The sequence below is a fragment of the Neopsephotus bourkii genome, unplaced genomic scaffold (assembly GCF_033783945.1).
Source record: "Neopsephotus bourkii isolate Nb327-2 ecotype Australia unplaced genomic scaffold, CSIRO-AGI_Nbou_v1 NB_659, whole genome shotgun sequence".
In the NCBI taxonomy this organism is placed as follows: Eukaryota; Metazoa; Chordata; class Aves; order Psittaciformes; family Psittacidae; genus Neopsephotus; species Neopsephotus bourkii.
The window spans coordinates 2,035,632-2,050,153 of record NW_026901158.1 but is presented as its reverse complement, the minus strand read 5'-3'; the positions used below and the strand labels follow the sequence as shown (position 1 = coordinate 2,050,153).

The following is a 14,522-nucleotide window of genomic DNA, read 5'->3' as shown; positions in this document are numbered from 1 at the left end:
GGAGTCAAGAATCAAATATTTAAGAGGCAAATATTCCAATACCAGATGCTTCCTTGAAACAGTTCTTGGGTTTCAGGAAAGACAAGGAAGCACAGCAGAAAATGCAGGAGAGAGACTGAAAGGACTCCAGCCCTTTCACATAGAGAAGCGAACGCATTGTGCATTTTAGCAGACGTGGATGGGAATGTTCAGGAAGATAAAATTATCTCCTGTAACCCAAACCCTCTCTGCATGGCTGAGAAGCCCAGCTGCTGCTTTTCTTACACCTCTCTGAGAGCAACAGGACCTAAGGGCAAGGTCTTCTGCAGAAGGACACTCGCTTTCATTACAGACCTGACACTACTATGAAAGCCAAGGGTCTAAATCTTGCTGTCAAAAGCCATCACATGTCAGATGGTTTCCTCCACATCAGGGCATGTCAAGGTATCACAGATACAGCATTTCTGACTGACACCTGCCTTTCATTTTCAGTTTCTAAATATTGATATAAGCAAATCTTTGGGATTTATTCAAGGCTGCCAAATGCTACCTCTCCTCTAACCCACCCTTTTCAGCTCTACACTGGAAATGCTCTACAGCCATTCACTGAATCCCTTTAAAGAAAAGTTGCAGTAAATGTGGCTTTTCCTGAAGGACCCTGCCCAGCAAGCTCCAGGCTCTAGTGCTGGGAGGACAGGGAAATAACAAGGCTTAATCTGGGAAAATGATTCTGGCTGCAGGGCTGGCCAAAACAGTTAATTCCCATGCTCGATGCTGCCAATGCATAGAAAGAAACAAAACTCATCTAGGCAGAACACAACACTGTCTGATGTGCCTGTCCTTTGAGGGAAGCAGCAGCACTGGAGGCACATCCCCGGTTCCACTGGCTTGTCTTCCATACGGAACACAGTGCCCTACTTTGAGCATTTGTGAAAACTGCAGCACACAAATCAAATCAACTCTTGTCTTCCTAGATAGCAGCCCCTGAAATATTACTCTGCACTGACCAGCACAGTCCTTCTACCTGCACAATCCAGAAAGAAAAAGATTAGAAGGTCAGGCAAGGAAAAATCCAGATTAACTCTTGTCATTTGCAGGCTTCAGAAATTCACAGCCCCTCCGGTGAATAAGTACAACTAAACCAAGTAAAAGTTGTCATTGCTTTTAAAAGTGAAACATTTACTTAATGGATTCTGGAGTACCCTCTTGATATATGAAAATGCCACTACTACAAATGGTTACATCAGCCTATGTCCAATTTGGCATCCTTTACAGACACACACTTTTCTTGGCCCTTCAGTACTTCTGTGTCATTCCCCGAAATGATTCATGTAAGGTTGAAAGCAAGCCACTAGTTTGTTTCTGTGTAATGGAGTCTGTCTTACCCAACCATGACCTTGATCTGCATGTGAATTTACACGTAAATTTACCTAGAACGTGTGCCTGTCTCACGCACACAGTGACATAAAGCTGCACGGACATAAATAGATACAAATCCACTACAGAGCCTCTGTACTTTCTAATTGAGCTGAGGAATAAAACCAAGGTCTCATTTCTCCTTTGTATCACTTGCATTTGCTCCAGCACTGACCATCCCATGTCAAATGCTTCATTCGACCCATCTGCACATTCCCTGCAACACATCCCTCCTGGACTGAAAGATCCTGTCATGGCTCAGACAGAAAAAGCAGCTTCGGCCACATGCTGAGAATCCATCTCAGTGTAGTGATGGCAGTGAAGGGCTGTGCTGAAGACGTGTGTGTGCGTGTGGAAAGGGGAGAGAGGGATTTGGGATACTACGGTTGCTATTGTTCTACGTTATTGTTCACACAGTGTCTAATGTGATGTTCAGTGTAGTCCAGTGTGTGAGCATCCTTCCCCTCCCTCCCTCACCTGCAGCAGGCGGCTTTGGCTGCTGCATCTATGTGCTATTTATATGCTGGTGCATCAACTTAGGATTTACTGGGGAAAAGAAAGCAGAGCAGCCGGGCTTCTCTGTGCATGTTATTTAGCCCGAAAAGGCAGGGCTTGCACCGTGTACTCGCCAACAGATTAAAACTACCCCTCTTGGAAATTAAGCAAGTCTACTTCTATCACAGATGTGGCCCTTGCTCAGAATAAGATAAGCAGGATATTAACAAGACCTGGAAAAATCAATATCCTCATTCTCTTCCACACCCCCTCCTCCCCACCCTCCAAGAAACGTCCCCTTACCTTTCATTGTCCACACTCCTGAAGCCAGGTAAAATGTGCCGGAAGCTGCTGTTCCTATCAAGCTTCGGTTGGCTCTTTGTCCTTTTGATGGAGCCTTTGAGCCGCCGGCTGAGGAACCCCTGTGGGGTGAGACAAGAATACTAAATTACAACCCAAAAAGGGAGAAAGGGAGCGCGAGCCCTGGCCCTGCTCTCTTGCAGCGGGTGCAGCCAGGCAAATGGTTCTCTCCAGCCGCCTTCATGTGCGGCCGCCAGCAGCGCAGCTCCTCGCAGCCAACATCTGCTCCCAGCGCTTGCCGGGGCCGGGCGCTGCGTCGGCGTGAGACTCCCCGAAGCCTCCGTTTCCCTGGCAACCATCAGCTCCCATAAAAATACTGTCTGAAAGACAAGACTCGCACATTGCAACTCCTGACAGGAGCAGAGGCTGACGCCGGGCTCCGCCGGCCCAGCCCGGCCGCCCCATCTCGCGGGCTCGGGAATGAGATGCTCTTCGCTGGGAGACAGGCAAGAACTTCATTACCTGATCGAAAGCCTCCAGGTTGTCAGCCATGGTGGCAGGGCTGCATTCAGGTGTTTGAGCTACACATAAAACTATTCTATAGAGGCTAAACACAGCATCCGGGCTGGGCAGCTATAGGCACTATCTTTACGGAGGAAGGAACTGAACGCAGAGTGCCTTCTCCGCCGTGCCTCCTCCCTCATGGAACATAAGTCACGGATCCCGTAGCGCTCCACAGCAAAGCCAGCTTTAAGCATTTTAATAGCAAAGCTTCTAAAGTCTTATTTGCTTATTGTTAGGGGTTAATGTTCTACATAATCTGAACATTACATTTAATCTCTTCCCTAAATAAGGCAATAAAAGTAGAATACTACTGTAGTGTCCGGTGTTTACAGTGCCCAAGAATAGTCTTTTAGTGGGTCAAGCATAGTAGCTGGAAAAAGCACTTTAAAGGGAAACCAGGATTTGAGGTGAAGCCTAAAGAATTGTTCCTTTTATGCATCATCACACCAAAGAAATAAATCCGCTGGATACAAACAACTTGGCAAATCCCTGCACAACCTGAGGTTCTGCATGCACCACTCCCCTTCCCAATCCCCATGAAAGGGTATATGATATCCCCTGGATCAGGCACAGATTTTAACACGAGTAAGGACAGAAATATGAGAAGAATGGGTATCTTTCCACTGGGTACTATGCCAGCATCCCAGATATACCCACAGAGCACTCCTCCACTCCAGGTGGAGTCTCAGTAGCTTCTCCAGTCAACACTAAGGAATGGATACAGGTCATGTAGCCTTTAGTAGCTCCCTTTTACAAATGAATACCCTTTATATGTCTTGCAGGAAGATAATCACAGTCTAAGTTACATTCAGCCTGTCATTTGTTCATGCTATTTAAACACTCCTTCCCCACCTAGGACATTCATGGGTCACATTCTGTTTTTCTCCGGTTGCAAAATTCCCTCAGGCAGTGTGCACGGCTCTCATTATGGAAGTGACTTTCCTGTTTGTAAGTGCACCAAGAATTCAAAATATCTAACCAAAGGTGTTTCACAGTTATTAAGTGCCACCTTCCTTACAAATGAAGTATGTAACACACATCCATGTGAACTAAATATTTCTCCAGGAGCTGTTTGATGATTGAAAGAGCATGATGTATGTAACACAAGCCATCAGGTGACACACACTGCACCTTACACAAAGCCAGTGCCTAAGATAACAAAGGCCTTTTCAGAAGGCTTTTGTCCATGAGAAATTCCTTTAGAGAATTTTTATACAATAGAGAATCATGACAATGGAACAGCAAATTCAAGGATTTGCATTGTCTGCAACATTGCTAAGATATTACCCTCGGTACTCAGACCCTAGCCAGCCCTGTGCTCACAATATCAACATGATATCAGCCTCATACTCATGTTATCAACATGATTATCACCCCCATACTATGATATCAGCCTCATACTGGTGTTATTGACATGATATCAGCCTCACACTATGATGTGAACCCTTCATGCTCTTGTTTCTCTGGCTGGATCAGGTCTCTGGTTGCTTGCTCTGGAGATTATCCAGTATTTGCTGTGAAGGAAAAGAGCTAAAATACGCAACTGGCCAATCATGCAGGAGCAAGAGTGAAGTTCCTCCATCACCGCAGCATAGTCACAAATGTGTCATCGTGTTACCATGTTACTTCACATCCAGTCACAGCTTTGAATTCTGGACTGGGAATTTGATAAGGAAAAAACCAAATACCTTCTGCAGCAGATGCTGATCACAGCTTTCTCTCATCACCTTGCATTTCACATCTCGACAACTGTTAGATGATTCGTGCAGGATTCAGAAATGAGAATGTAGGGCTGCGGTTAAGGCATTACTTTCCTTCTGCTTCCCATTGTTTTTACATTCCCTGCTACTAGAAGAAGATCACACTGGGCAATTTTCAGCTTTCTCTGGTAGCTTCCTTGGGAGAATGAGATGTCAGAGATTTTAATGCTGATAAATGATGCTGCTATAGCAATACTTTGCACCTCCATAGTGCGTACCAGGGATCAGAAAGTCTAATGTGTGAATTACAATCTCCTGCAATTTTTAGAGGGGATAGGAAAAAAGAGAAGAGTTGGTCTCCACAAAAACAAGAGAGAGACAACCCGACCTGGGGTGTGACTGCCGTGCTTTCCTGCTGAGATCATAAGAACATCATCATCCATTTCTTCTTCATTTATGACTTTAAAGCACACTTGATTCTGATCTCCAGACAAATGAGGTTAATCCTACACGATGAACATTGCCTGCTCCTCTAGCCTAGCTGCATTCTTGGGTGTTCCAGTAATTAAAGTAGTGCCTTTTCTATTATATATTCTTCAAATGCTTTAAAGTTTACACTGAGAGCTGTCTAGGGCAGAACTGTGTCTTCCTATGTGTGGGCAGCATATACCAACAGCAAAAATAGCTTAGGAAAGATTAAATTACTAACTCAGGGAGGTTCCATTCAGAACAAGTTAATAGACTCTCTGAAATGACAATAAATAGAAACCTGTAGAGCCCAAGCATCCCTTCAGAATCTGCCACAGCAGAAAACCCTGAGATGCCCCATCCAAAGCCCACAGAGGAGTGTGGCACAGAACTTAAATAGCCTAGCAAGAAAAAGACAGTGCAGTGATTTCACTTGTTGAAGTCAAGGGCATTGCTATTCCTGTTGTGTTCCTGACATCCTCAAGTCTGGAATACAATAGCTCTAATCAGAAGAGCTGAATGAAGTTATATTAAGATACAAGGAATGAAGGCAAAAAAACCCAAAACAAATCCTTTTGAGGAATGGCTTAATAACAATCACTGCTACTTCAGCTAAAGAGGAAAGCACAATTCAAACCAGGACAATTCGGTCTGCTGGGATCTGGGTTGTTGTTTTTTACAGATTTGGACAAACCCATCTTGCTTGCCATCATCTTGCTGCAGATGGAGGAAGATGGGACTCTCATTAAAAATTTTCCTGCTTATCAATTGTGTCATTTCCAAGTACTTAAGAACCTGGAAATAATCTTTTATTATAATTACAATCTTTTATTATGTTATGATATTTGAACATTTTTAATGTTATATCACTTCCAAAGCATATGCACAAACTCATCAGTCGTATGCCTCTGAGGTGCAAGAGCTATGGACTTCCACCCACCCTGGGCCAATGACGAGCACACTAGAAAGAAGAGAGAAAAGGGAGGGGTGCAGAACTGAGCATTAATGACAGCAAAATCCTGAGCTCTTATTTTATTAAACATAAAGTACTGATGCAAGTCTTGTATCTGGCACTGACTCCCCCACCATTGATGTTCATTTGCAGTGAACCCACATGATAAAGTTTGGAAGATAACAAATCAGCACCATGGAAACATAATATATATGAAATTTAAATATAAATATATCAGTAAATCAAGGTGGATGCATCACAAGCAGCTTCCTGTGGAAGAGCCCTGGCAGCTCTCAGCATGTCCTGAGCAAGAGAACAGGGGTTGGCCAAGCACACATGGGAAAGGGTGAGGGTTGGCACAGCGAGTTAGAGTGCACTAATGGGAGCACTGAAGAAAGCAGACAGAGGTCCTGCTTTATGCTCTCATCCAAAGAGCACACAATAAACAGGGTATCACAAGAATGAGTGAACAGATGGGGTTATTTTCATAGTTCTTCCATAGCTTTTTGTTTCAGTTCAAGTAAACCAGAGGACTTGAGAAGATGTCAGGAATTTTTTCACTACTCAGAATAATGAAACTGCCACGAATAATTACTTGTCGTGAGTCTCAATGTGTAAAGCAGTATTTTGTATCTGATGCCCATTTTTTTTTTTGTAGTATATCAGGGATAAGCTTATAAATATAAAATTTGGAGTAAATCTTTTCTCCTAGACCCATCCTTATTTGAGGCTTTAGAAGCTTAGTTTATGTTTTTATATTAAACTTAATTCTGGAATCAGTTCTTTTCCTGCTTTTGCTCTTCCACAGCACATGGGAACAGCCTTTTACTGAGGCTCTGCTGGATGGATAATTAATAGTTGTATTTGTGACCCAAGTAGAGGCTTGCCAATGCTAAGCATCCTATTATAGCCATGAGTGTACAAGGTGAGTTTACCTGTCTCTACAATTACCAGTGTTAGCCTTAGCTTTCAAATTAAAACAGGAACCTTTTTGGGGCAGCATCTGATACAGTTTGTTACCAGGTAAATGCACCAAAGTGCCCACCTCTACTATTGTCTGTGTAGAACATGACTGCATTGAGCTACAACAAGAAGTGCATAGACTGAAAAAACACTGAGTTTAGGAATCAAATGTCTCTCAAAGCCTAAGAACAGCAGTAATCCAGTGAGTGGTCTCCTGGCACTGATACAAGGAAGGAAGGGAATTGCATGTATAGTGCTGACCTTTATGGATCAAATAGTTTTTATTTGTTCAGTGTATAGAGGCATGTGCATGTAAGTATCTGTATCCCTTCAAAGACTTCATATATCATTTATTATTGTCAGCTATTTTGAATTGGACTTCCAAGCTATAAATTGTTTTCCCACCATCCAGTTCTCCTCTTGTCAGACATGATCAAGGGCTCTATTCAGGAGGTGACCCAATGGATAGCCCTGGTGAAGTCTCCTGCCCCAAAGAGTGCACATCTAGTACATGCAATATCCAGTTCCATGGCAGGGACACCTTCCACTACACCAGGTTGCTCCAGGCCCTGTCCTACCTGGCCCTGAAATGCACACACAGACTAACATTACTCCTTCTGTTCAGATGAGGCTGAACACATGACGTGGTTCAACTGCGTGAAAAGTCTCTTGGTTTCTCTTTCTCAATCTCATTTCCAGACCTCAGGACCCTCCCCAGCCACATTCTGAGTCTCTGAAGAAACACACAGATAAGGTGAAGTAAAGAACTCTCACGTGTGAGAATAAGAGCAAGTGACATCCACCCATGAACCACCACTTCCCCTGACTGATGTTACTTTCAAACACTGTTCTATCACGATAAGGAAAGTCCCTCTGAGACACGAGGGTCTTGGAGTTAGGATAAACCCCAAAAGAACAAAAACCAGCTGCAAAAACATTGCGTGTCCAGTGAGAGACGGCAACAAAACCTCAAATCCTCCCGCTCCACACGCAGGGCTCAGACTTGTGCTCTGGCACCCATTGTCAGGGAGTAAACACAGAGATACCGGACTTCAGCGCACGAGAGGGTATGTGTGTGAGCCAGGCCATAAAGCAGTCCTGGAATGTGAGAAACAGCTCGTGTTGGTAAGTGCTGCTTAGCAACACTGCCCTTCTACGGCAAAGAGATTAATCAAATTTGCAGTGTCGTTGGAAACACTCGGTTCAGTCCATTTGTAAGATCAGATGGAGAGGCACTGAGGCCCACAGGTCACCAAAGGGACAGTGTGGGTCTCTCTAGGTCATGAAACCTGGAATTACGTCGAATGAGAGGCACTGAGGGTTAATTATGAATACGGCAAATCTAATACATGGAAGTATCAGCAAATCACAGACAGAAGCAGCAATAGCTTCAGCACGTAACATCTCATCCTTTTCCCACCTCAGGCCAAAAGAGGATTGCTGCTTATGGTCTATTCTTGTAAAGATTTTACCTGTCCTGCTGAAAAGATCTCGGTCACAGGTTCTTCTCCCATTGCACACAATGGGAGCTCTCAGCGCCAGGGAGCTCAGGACATTTCCCTATGTCCTGGTCACAGGTTCTTCTCCCATTGCACACAATGGGAGCTCTCAGTGCTGGGGAGCTCAGGGCATTTCCCTATGTCCTGGTCACAGGTTCTTCTCCCACTGCACACAATGGCAGCTCTCAGGGATGGGGAGCTCAGGACATTTCCCTCATATTCAGCTAAATGTTTCTTGGCAGAATTTCCCTCTGCTCCTTTTCTGCTCTTTTCTAGCAGGGAAAGATTCCTCTCCAGGCTCTGAAAATGTCCCCCCCAGCCAGCACACTCCCCTTAGTCCCTGACCAAGAGAACTACCAGAAACTTTCAGGCAAGCCAAGGCCTTACAGTAAAGTAACAGGAAACTTGGGACTTCTCTGTCTGCAGTTCCCAGCTAGCACCGATGACTTGTATACAGCATGCACATGGAAGAGGCAGGATGAAGGAATGCACCTCCAGGAAGGCTCCAGAACACGACTGCAGTTCAACAGCCATTGTTATCCAGGGATCACCTAATTCTCCAATTTGGATTCCTTTGTTCACCTATTAAAACACAACCACACCGCTCTGGAGTATTTGTTCACAGTTCCATAATCATCACACTGTCAACATCTCCCATCTGAACAAGACAGATAAATATTCTGTAGGAAGACAGGAGCAGGGTAATTGAGCAACCAGGGATGAATGATGCAGAAACAGAGATACAGGTAGAATGCAAGGAACTCTGAAGAACAAAACCAGTTGTTTACCCGGAGAGAGGAGCGACTGGGAGAAACCTGCCTAGATGAAGCCAAGTGAGGATGTCACCTGGATAAGGATGTCAATGGAGTGAAACAAGTTTCCTATTTAACCATCCCAGAGGACAAGCCGTTCATATACACAACTTCTTTGCCTTTAGTGAGAACAATCCTGATGGAAGCAGAGCACCTCCTGTGCAGGGCTGGGCAGCACCAGCTCCCCAGTGCTCAACAGAAGTTAGACCAGGTAACACCCTGCAGGAGCTGCTTGCCAGCTCCTGGAACCAGGCTTGCTGTGGCCATCCCCAGACCCTGCTTCTCCTTGGAATGCTGGAAAAGAGACTCTGAGCTTTGCTTTCCTCTGTTCTTTCTCTCCTTAGAGAATGGTGCTCAAATTATATTTCTGAGCATCTTCAGTCCCCTAGAACAAAGCTGTCAGTGCTGAGCAGGAGTCAAAACCAAGGGCTGGCAACCACCATGGCAGGTTGTAATTGCAGCAGAGGAAAAACTGTGTCCTGACAGCCTCAGGACTAAGCAAAGTGCCTGATAGTCCCTGAAGATCCCAGCAGTGCCTGGGTGAGAAGAAGGATTCACACTGCACATGAAGCCTGCTTTCTGCTGCAGTTGTACCAGTCATTTAGACAGCAAACACAATGCTCCACTTTATCCATATTCTGGGACTTGTTACTGCAAAGAGGAAAAGTGAGTAACATAAAACGACAGACACTTCTCTATGTAAGGTTGTAAGAAACAAACTAATCCAGCCATAGTGAGGCTCATCAAGGAAAATTCAAGGGAACTTCCCAACATCTCTACGACCTCTAGAAGAGAGCCATTCTTACTGGTACTTGTGAAAAGAGAAAAGTAAGGCATTTAACCTTAATGGTTAAAGCAGGCTGACCTTATTTGGAGCTTATTTGGATCAATTTGGAGATTGAGTTTCATACAGCCAGGAAGGAGAGGAGAATACCAACATCTAACAGTCTGCCAGGGGTTGTCATGACTCCATTTCCCTTTATCATGTAACATGGGGAAGCCCAGAATCCTTTTGGTAGAGATGAATTGTCCCTCCTCAGAGCATCACAACCAGAACGTGCTCATTTCCCCAGTTTAGGCACCGAGAAGGGTTTATTTTCCTACAAAGCTTAGATGTTTATTATTTGTTTTACTGCAGGGAATTGCCTGCCTGTGAAACCAAGTCTCTGGAAAGGCCGGCTGTCACGTACATCCTGTGCTCCATCCAGGTCATTTCCGAGACAGTATTTTAATGGCTTCTCTCTGATGTACACCCTTGCTCATACAGTTCAGATCATGTAGCTCTGAAAGGAAGCCTTGCATGCAGTGTGCATCTGCAAAACCTTCCTCCGGAGCCTGGAGGAGCTCTGCTCGTGCCTTGTCTGTGCTCAGAAAATGCCCATTCTCACTTGAGGGATGGCAGACATGCCTGCAGTGATTCCAGGTGCAGCTTCTCAAACAGCACAGCTATTACACACCCACAGCCAGCATCCTGCTGGGGCAAACACCCGGTTTTCCAGCAAATACCCAATGCAGGATAGAAGGGCAGAGATAGAAAAGGAATTCCCACATTTCTAAGAAATCCCACAGCAATTTTCTATGCACTTTTAAAGAGAACCAACCTCACTGGATTAGAGTCATGAGAGTTTAAGTGACTTCAAACACAATCTCCACATCCAGGAGATACACATCTGAAGCGTTACTTCACACTTTGAAAACTCATCCTATGAGTACACAGACTTCAACTGTTTATGATGCAGTTTTCAGCATTTGACTTTCAATAAATACAGTAAGTTTCACATTTACAGCCTCCCATGTGCTGTACAAGCAGGAGATTGATTTTACAACAGAGAGCAACAGATCCTAATGTTTCTGAAACCTCAGGTATGGGGAGAAGGAGTGCCTCTGAGATTAAAAGGGATAATCCCCAGCTGGGAGAAAATTATTCACACTCCTATAAAGCTAAACTTTTACAGTACCTTTTGTAGCATAATAATGACTTAAACACTCAATAGCAGGCGTGATCATTACATTCACCCTGCTTTTCAAATGTAGTTGTGATTTAGCTGAAGATAAAGTAAAGAATTAATGGGACACGGTAGCAATGTGTCTCTGGACGCCTGGTGATCCCATTCAGGCATGGAAACCAACCAAACTCTGCAAAGATTCATAGTTTCTATCACTGAGACTTTTTATAGGAGGCAACCAAGGGAAAACACCTGCAGGTTCTTAAGACTTCAAGCCTGTGCACAAAGTACTGGCATATAACTACATAAAGGGACCTGCTTGCTGTGATAAAGTAATTCAGTGCAAGGCACATGGCCATAAACATCCAGATCCACAGTCCCTTGGTGCTTCTGCTGTGGTCTAAGAAGCCCAGGAGGCTTCAAAAGCTGCACTTCGGAACCTTTACTGCAGGCAGAACTTAGCTCAACACCTTTAGACCAGGTACAGAACCTGGGTATGAAGAGTTGGGATAAACCAAGCTGCTCTTTGATTTCAGGAAAAGAGGGTATCTTTTCATATAAAGCAGATTAACTTAATTCTTTTACAATATCAGAAATAAGAATGTGCCTTTTAAAAGACAATCCATAGGAAGATCCAAGCTTCAGCGAGCTTACTGTCCAAGAAGGGTCAGAGAACCGAGGGAATGCAGGTACAGGTGGAATAGCAGGTAGGGAATACTGTCAAAACAGATTCTTTTGGTAGGTCCCAGAGGAAAGGGAAGGCAGAGGTGTCTAAGTGACTTGCTACACTGACTATATAGCAGATAAGCTGCAAAGCCAGGATTACTTCTCCAGAACGCTTCATTCCTATACCAGCACTCTAACCAGTCAAATATATTGCCATGCCAGCAGTCTAACCAGTCAAATGCATTGCCTCATGTAAAAACATGTACCAAAGATGAGCAATAAACACGCAGGGGAGACGAGAAAGCCATCTCCATAAATCTGTTTGCATTAATGTTCTCTTTTAAAGTCCACTTTTCCTATATGATAAACTGTTTCACGAGCGTGTTTCATATGTGCTTTCCCTGCTTTGATTGATGGCCCTGGAGCAGCACACAAATGTCATGCTGTATCTAGTCATCAGGCATCTCCCTCCTCATTTCCATCTGAAACCTTCAGAGCAGAGCAAACACTGGAGGAGATAACCCCATTTTCCACAGTATTGATGACCAACTCGAAGTCTACAGAAAGGCATCGGCATCAAGTCACTGCATTTTCATTGACAAATCTTGTGTGCTTTTAATAACACATTTCCTAGCAAACCAGCTGCTAGGCCGATAAATCTGCAAAAAGCAGTTGGTAGATGATATGTTTAGAATAAAAAATTATTATTATCCTTTGAATGCAGGGATTCGTTGTGTAATTTTGCAGTAAGAGTTACTCATTCAAATATGAAACTCATGTTTCAGGCAGATGCTCTTGGCTCCAAAGCCTTTCACCACATTTCTGAAGCTTAAATTGGAACATTTGTATTCAGCCATAATTACAGCTGCAATCAAACAAAAATGTTAGCTTTGGTAAAGGTATGGGGGATACCAACTGTAACACATCAGTTGTGGTTTTTTTCTCTATCTACCTTTCTAGACAACTTCAGTTCCAGACAATGGGGAAATATTTAAGATGAAGCTCATTTGTCCTAACCTCACAATTTATGAAATGAGTATTGCTTGCAGCTTTGGGAAAAGGATAAAAATTACAGGGAAGGGGTACATGGAACACACGCATGGCACGTACAGGGGTTACACCAGCCTTGCTCTCAGGAGTCTTTCTATCCTTCATGGCACATAGATCAGACAGTATTTCGATTAAGAAAGCTGAGGACTGTAACAGGCAATAACCCTTAGGAAGGGGTAGAAAGAATCTTTCTACCTGAAATGATACCACCAAAAAATGGAGAACTTTAGGATGCTTGTAGAAATCTGTAAAAGAGTTCTCAAAATCTCAAGGTCCCCTCCCAATTAAAACAGAAACCAGAGGCTGGAAATGCTCACCCTGCCCTTTGAGACTGGAAGCCTCTCCCTGCATCTCTATGCAAAATAAAGCTGAAAAGCACCCAGCAGCTTTTCCTGCTCCAATGAAATCACAAATATTCAACCATCAATTTAAACTGAAATGAAAAAAACAACACAAGAACACTTCCTGCTGCTTTTCTCCACCTTTACTCCTTTCCTTCTCCTCCTAACCTTGTACCTTGTGTCTGATCTTTGTGTTAAGGTGGTGAAGTGTGTGATGTGGGGTAGCACTGAACTACCCAGCTGACAATGAGGTTGCCCGGGACACTCACATTGAAAGTTTGCCAGGGATATAAACCCAAAAGAATGGCCTGCAAGGACTGGAGGCAAAGGGAAGTTCATTGCTGCTTATCCCTCAAAATAACAAGACAAACACTAAGTAGCAGACCCTATTTTTGGGTCTTAGCAGTGATTATTTCTTGCCTAATTATTAGCAGTGGATTTACTATCTTTAAAGCGGAATATTGTCACCCAGCAGGAAATTTCAATTCTATCAGGCAGCTTTAAGTCTCGTCCATTTATTCCTTAACAGGTTTGGACTCAATTGCTAATTATCAAGGAAAGCTTCACCCAGAGCTGGTCTGACACCAGGAGGTGAGCATGGCCTGTGTGCTGTTCCTGGTTAGAGCAGCTCTGGGCCAGTCGTGCAGTGCTCCGAGTGCCATTTCCTCCTCTACCTGCTATTAGCAAAGCTTCGATTACCATTTGTAAATCTTTTCAATGTCTACACTTGACAGGCAGGTACAGAACACCAAGCAAGGTGTATATATATATATATATATATTGAAGTATAGGGGTGCATTTCTGACCCTGTTCTTCTGAAAGGGGCCCGCAGTGCTCACAAGTTAATGGCTGCAGGGATATGGGGCAGCCTTACTTGGACATGCTGATATTCCATCCCATCTTGTTCCATACCACATGGCTGTTCCCCAAGTATGTCTAGAACCATGGTCATGCCTGCTCCCAGTGTTAAAGCAGATAATCAAGTACTAAGTAAGATCAGTACAGAAAGGAAACTAACCCCAGATTCCACCCATTTCTGCATAAGGCAGATGAACACAGACCTGGCTGCACCTTTCCTTACACTACCTGCATGCCCAGGACAGCGGCTGCGGAGGTCAGCGCAGCTCAGGCAGACACTGCTGCGGTGCTGGCAGGAGGCAGAGTGATGGAGCATCCCCTCAGGGCTCCAGCTGCTCCCTGAGCATGACAGGAGTCAACAGAGCCCAGCACGTCACAGCCTGGAGCACACACTTGGGCCAAGCTCCCACGAGTTGCAGGGGCGCAATGGGAACCTGATCCTTCACTGCAAGCGGGCCAGGCTGTCACATCATGGGAAGTGTGTGGATATGATCCTGTGAGCGGCAGGGAGGG

The 14,522-nt window shown here is 44.4% G+C and overlaps 1 protein-coding gene across 7 annotated transcripts in view; it reads right to left on the bottom strand.

Moving 5' to 3' along the window:
• The window catches only part of DAB2IP (DAB2 interacting protein), a 207,943-nt gene that overhangs the window by 98,828 nt on the left and 94,593 nt on the right, over nt 1-14,522 (bottom strand). For all 7 annotated transcript variants that reach the window (XM_061352508.1, XM_061352506.1, XM_061352504.1 and 4 more), the window contains one exon: nt 2,194-2,312. In XM_061352508.1, coding sequence (XP_061208492.1) covers nt 2,194-2,312 — 119 coding nt within the window. The remainder of the gene's footprint in view (nt 1-2,193; nt 2,313-14,522) is intronic.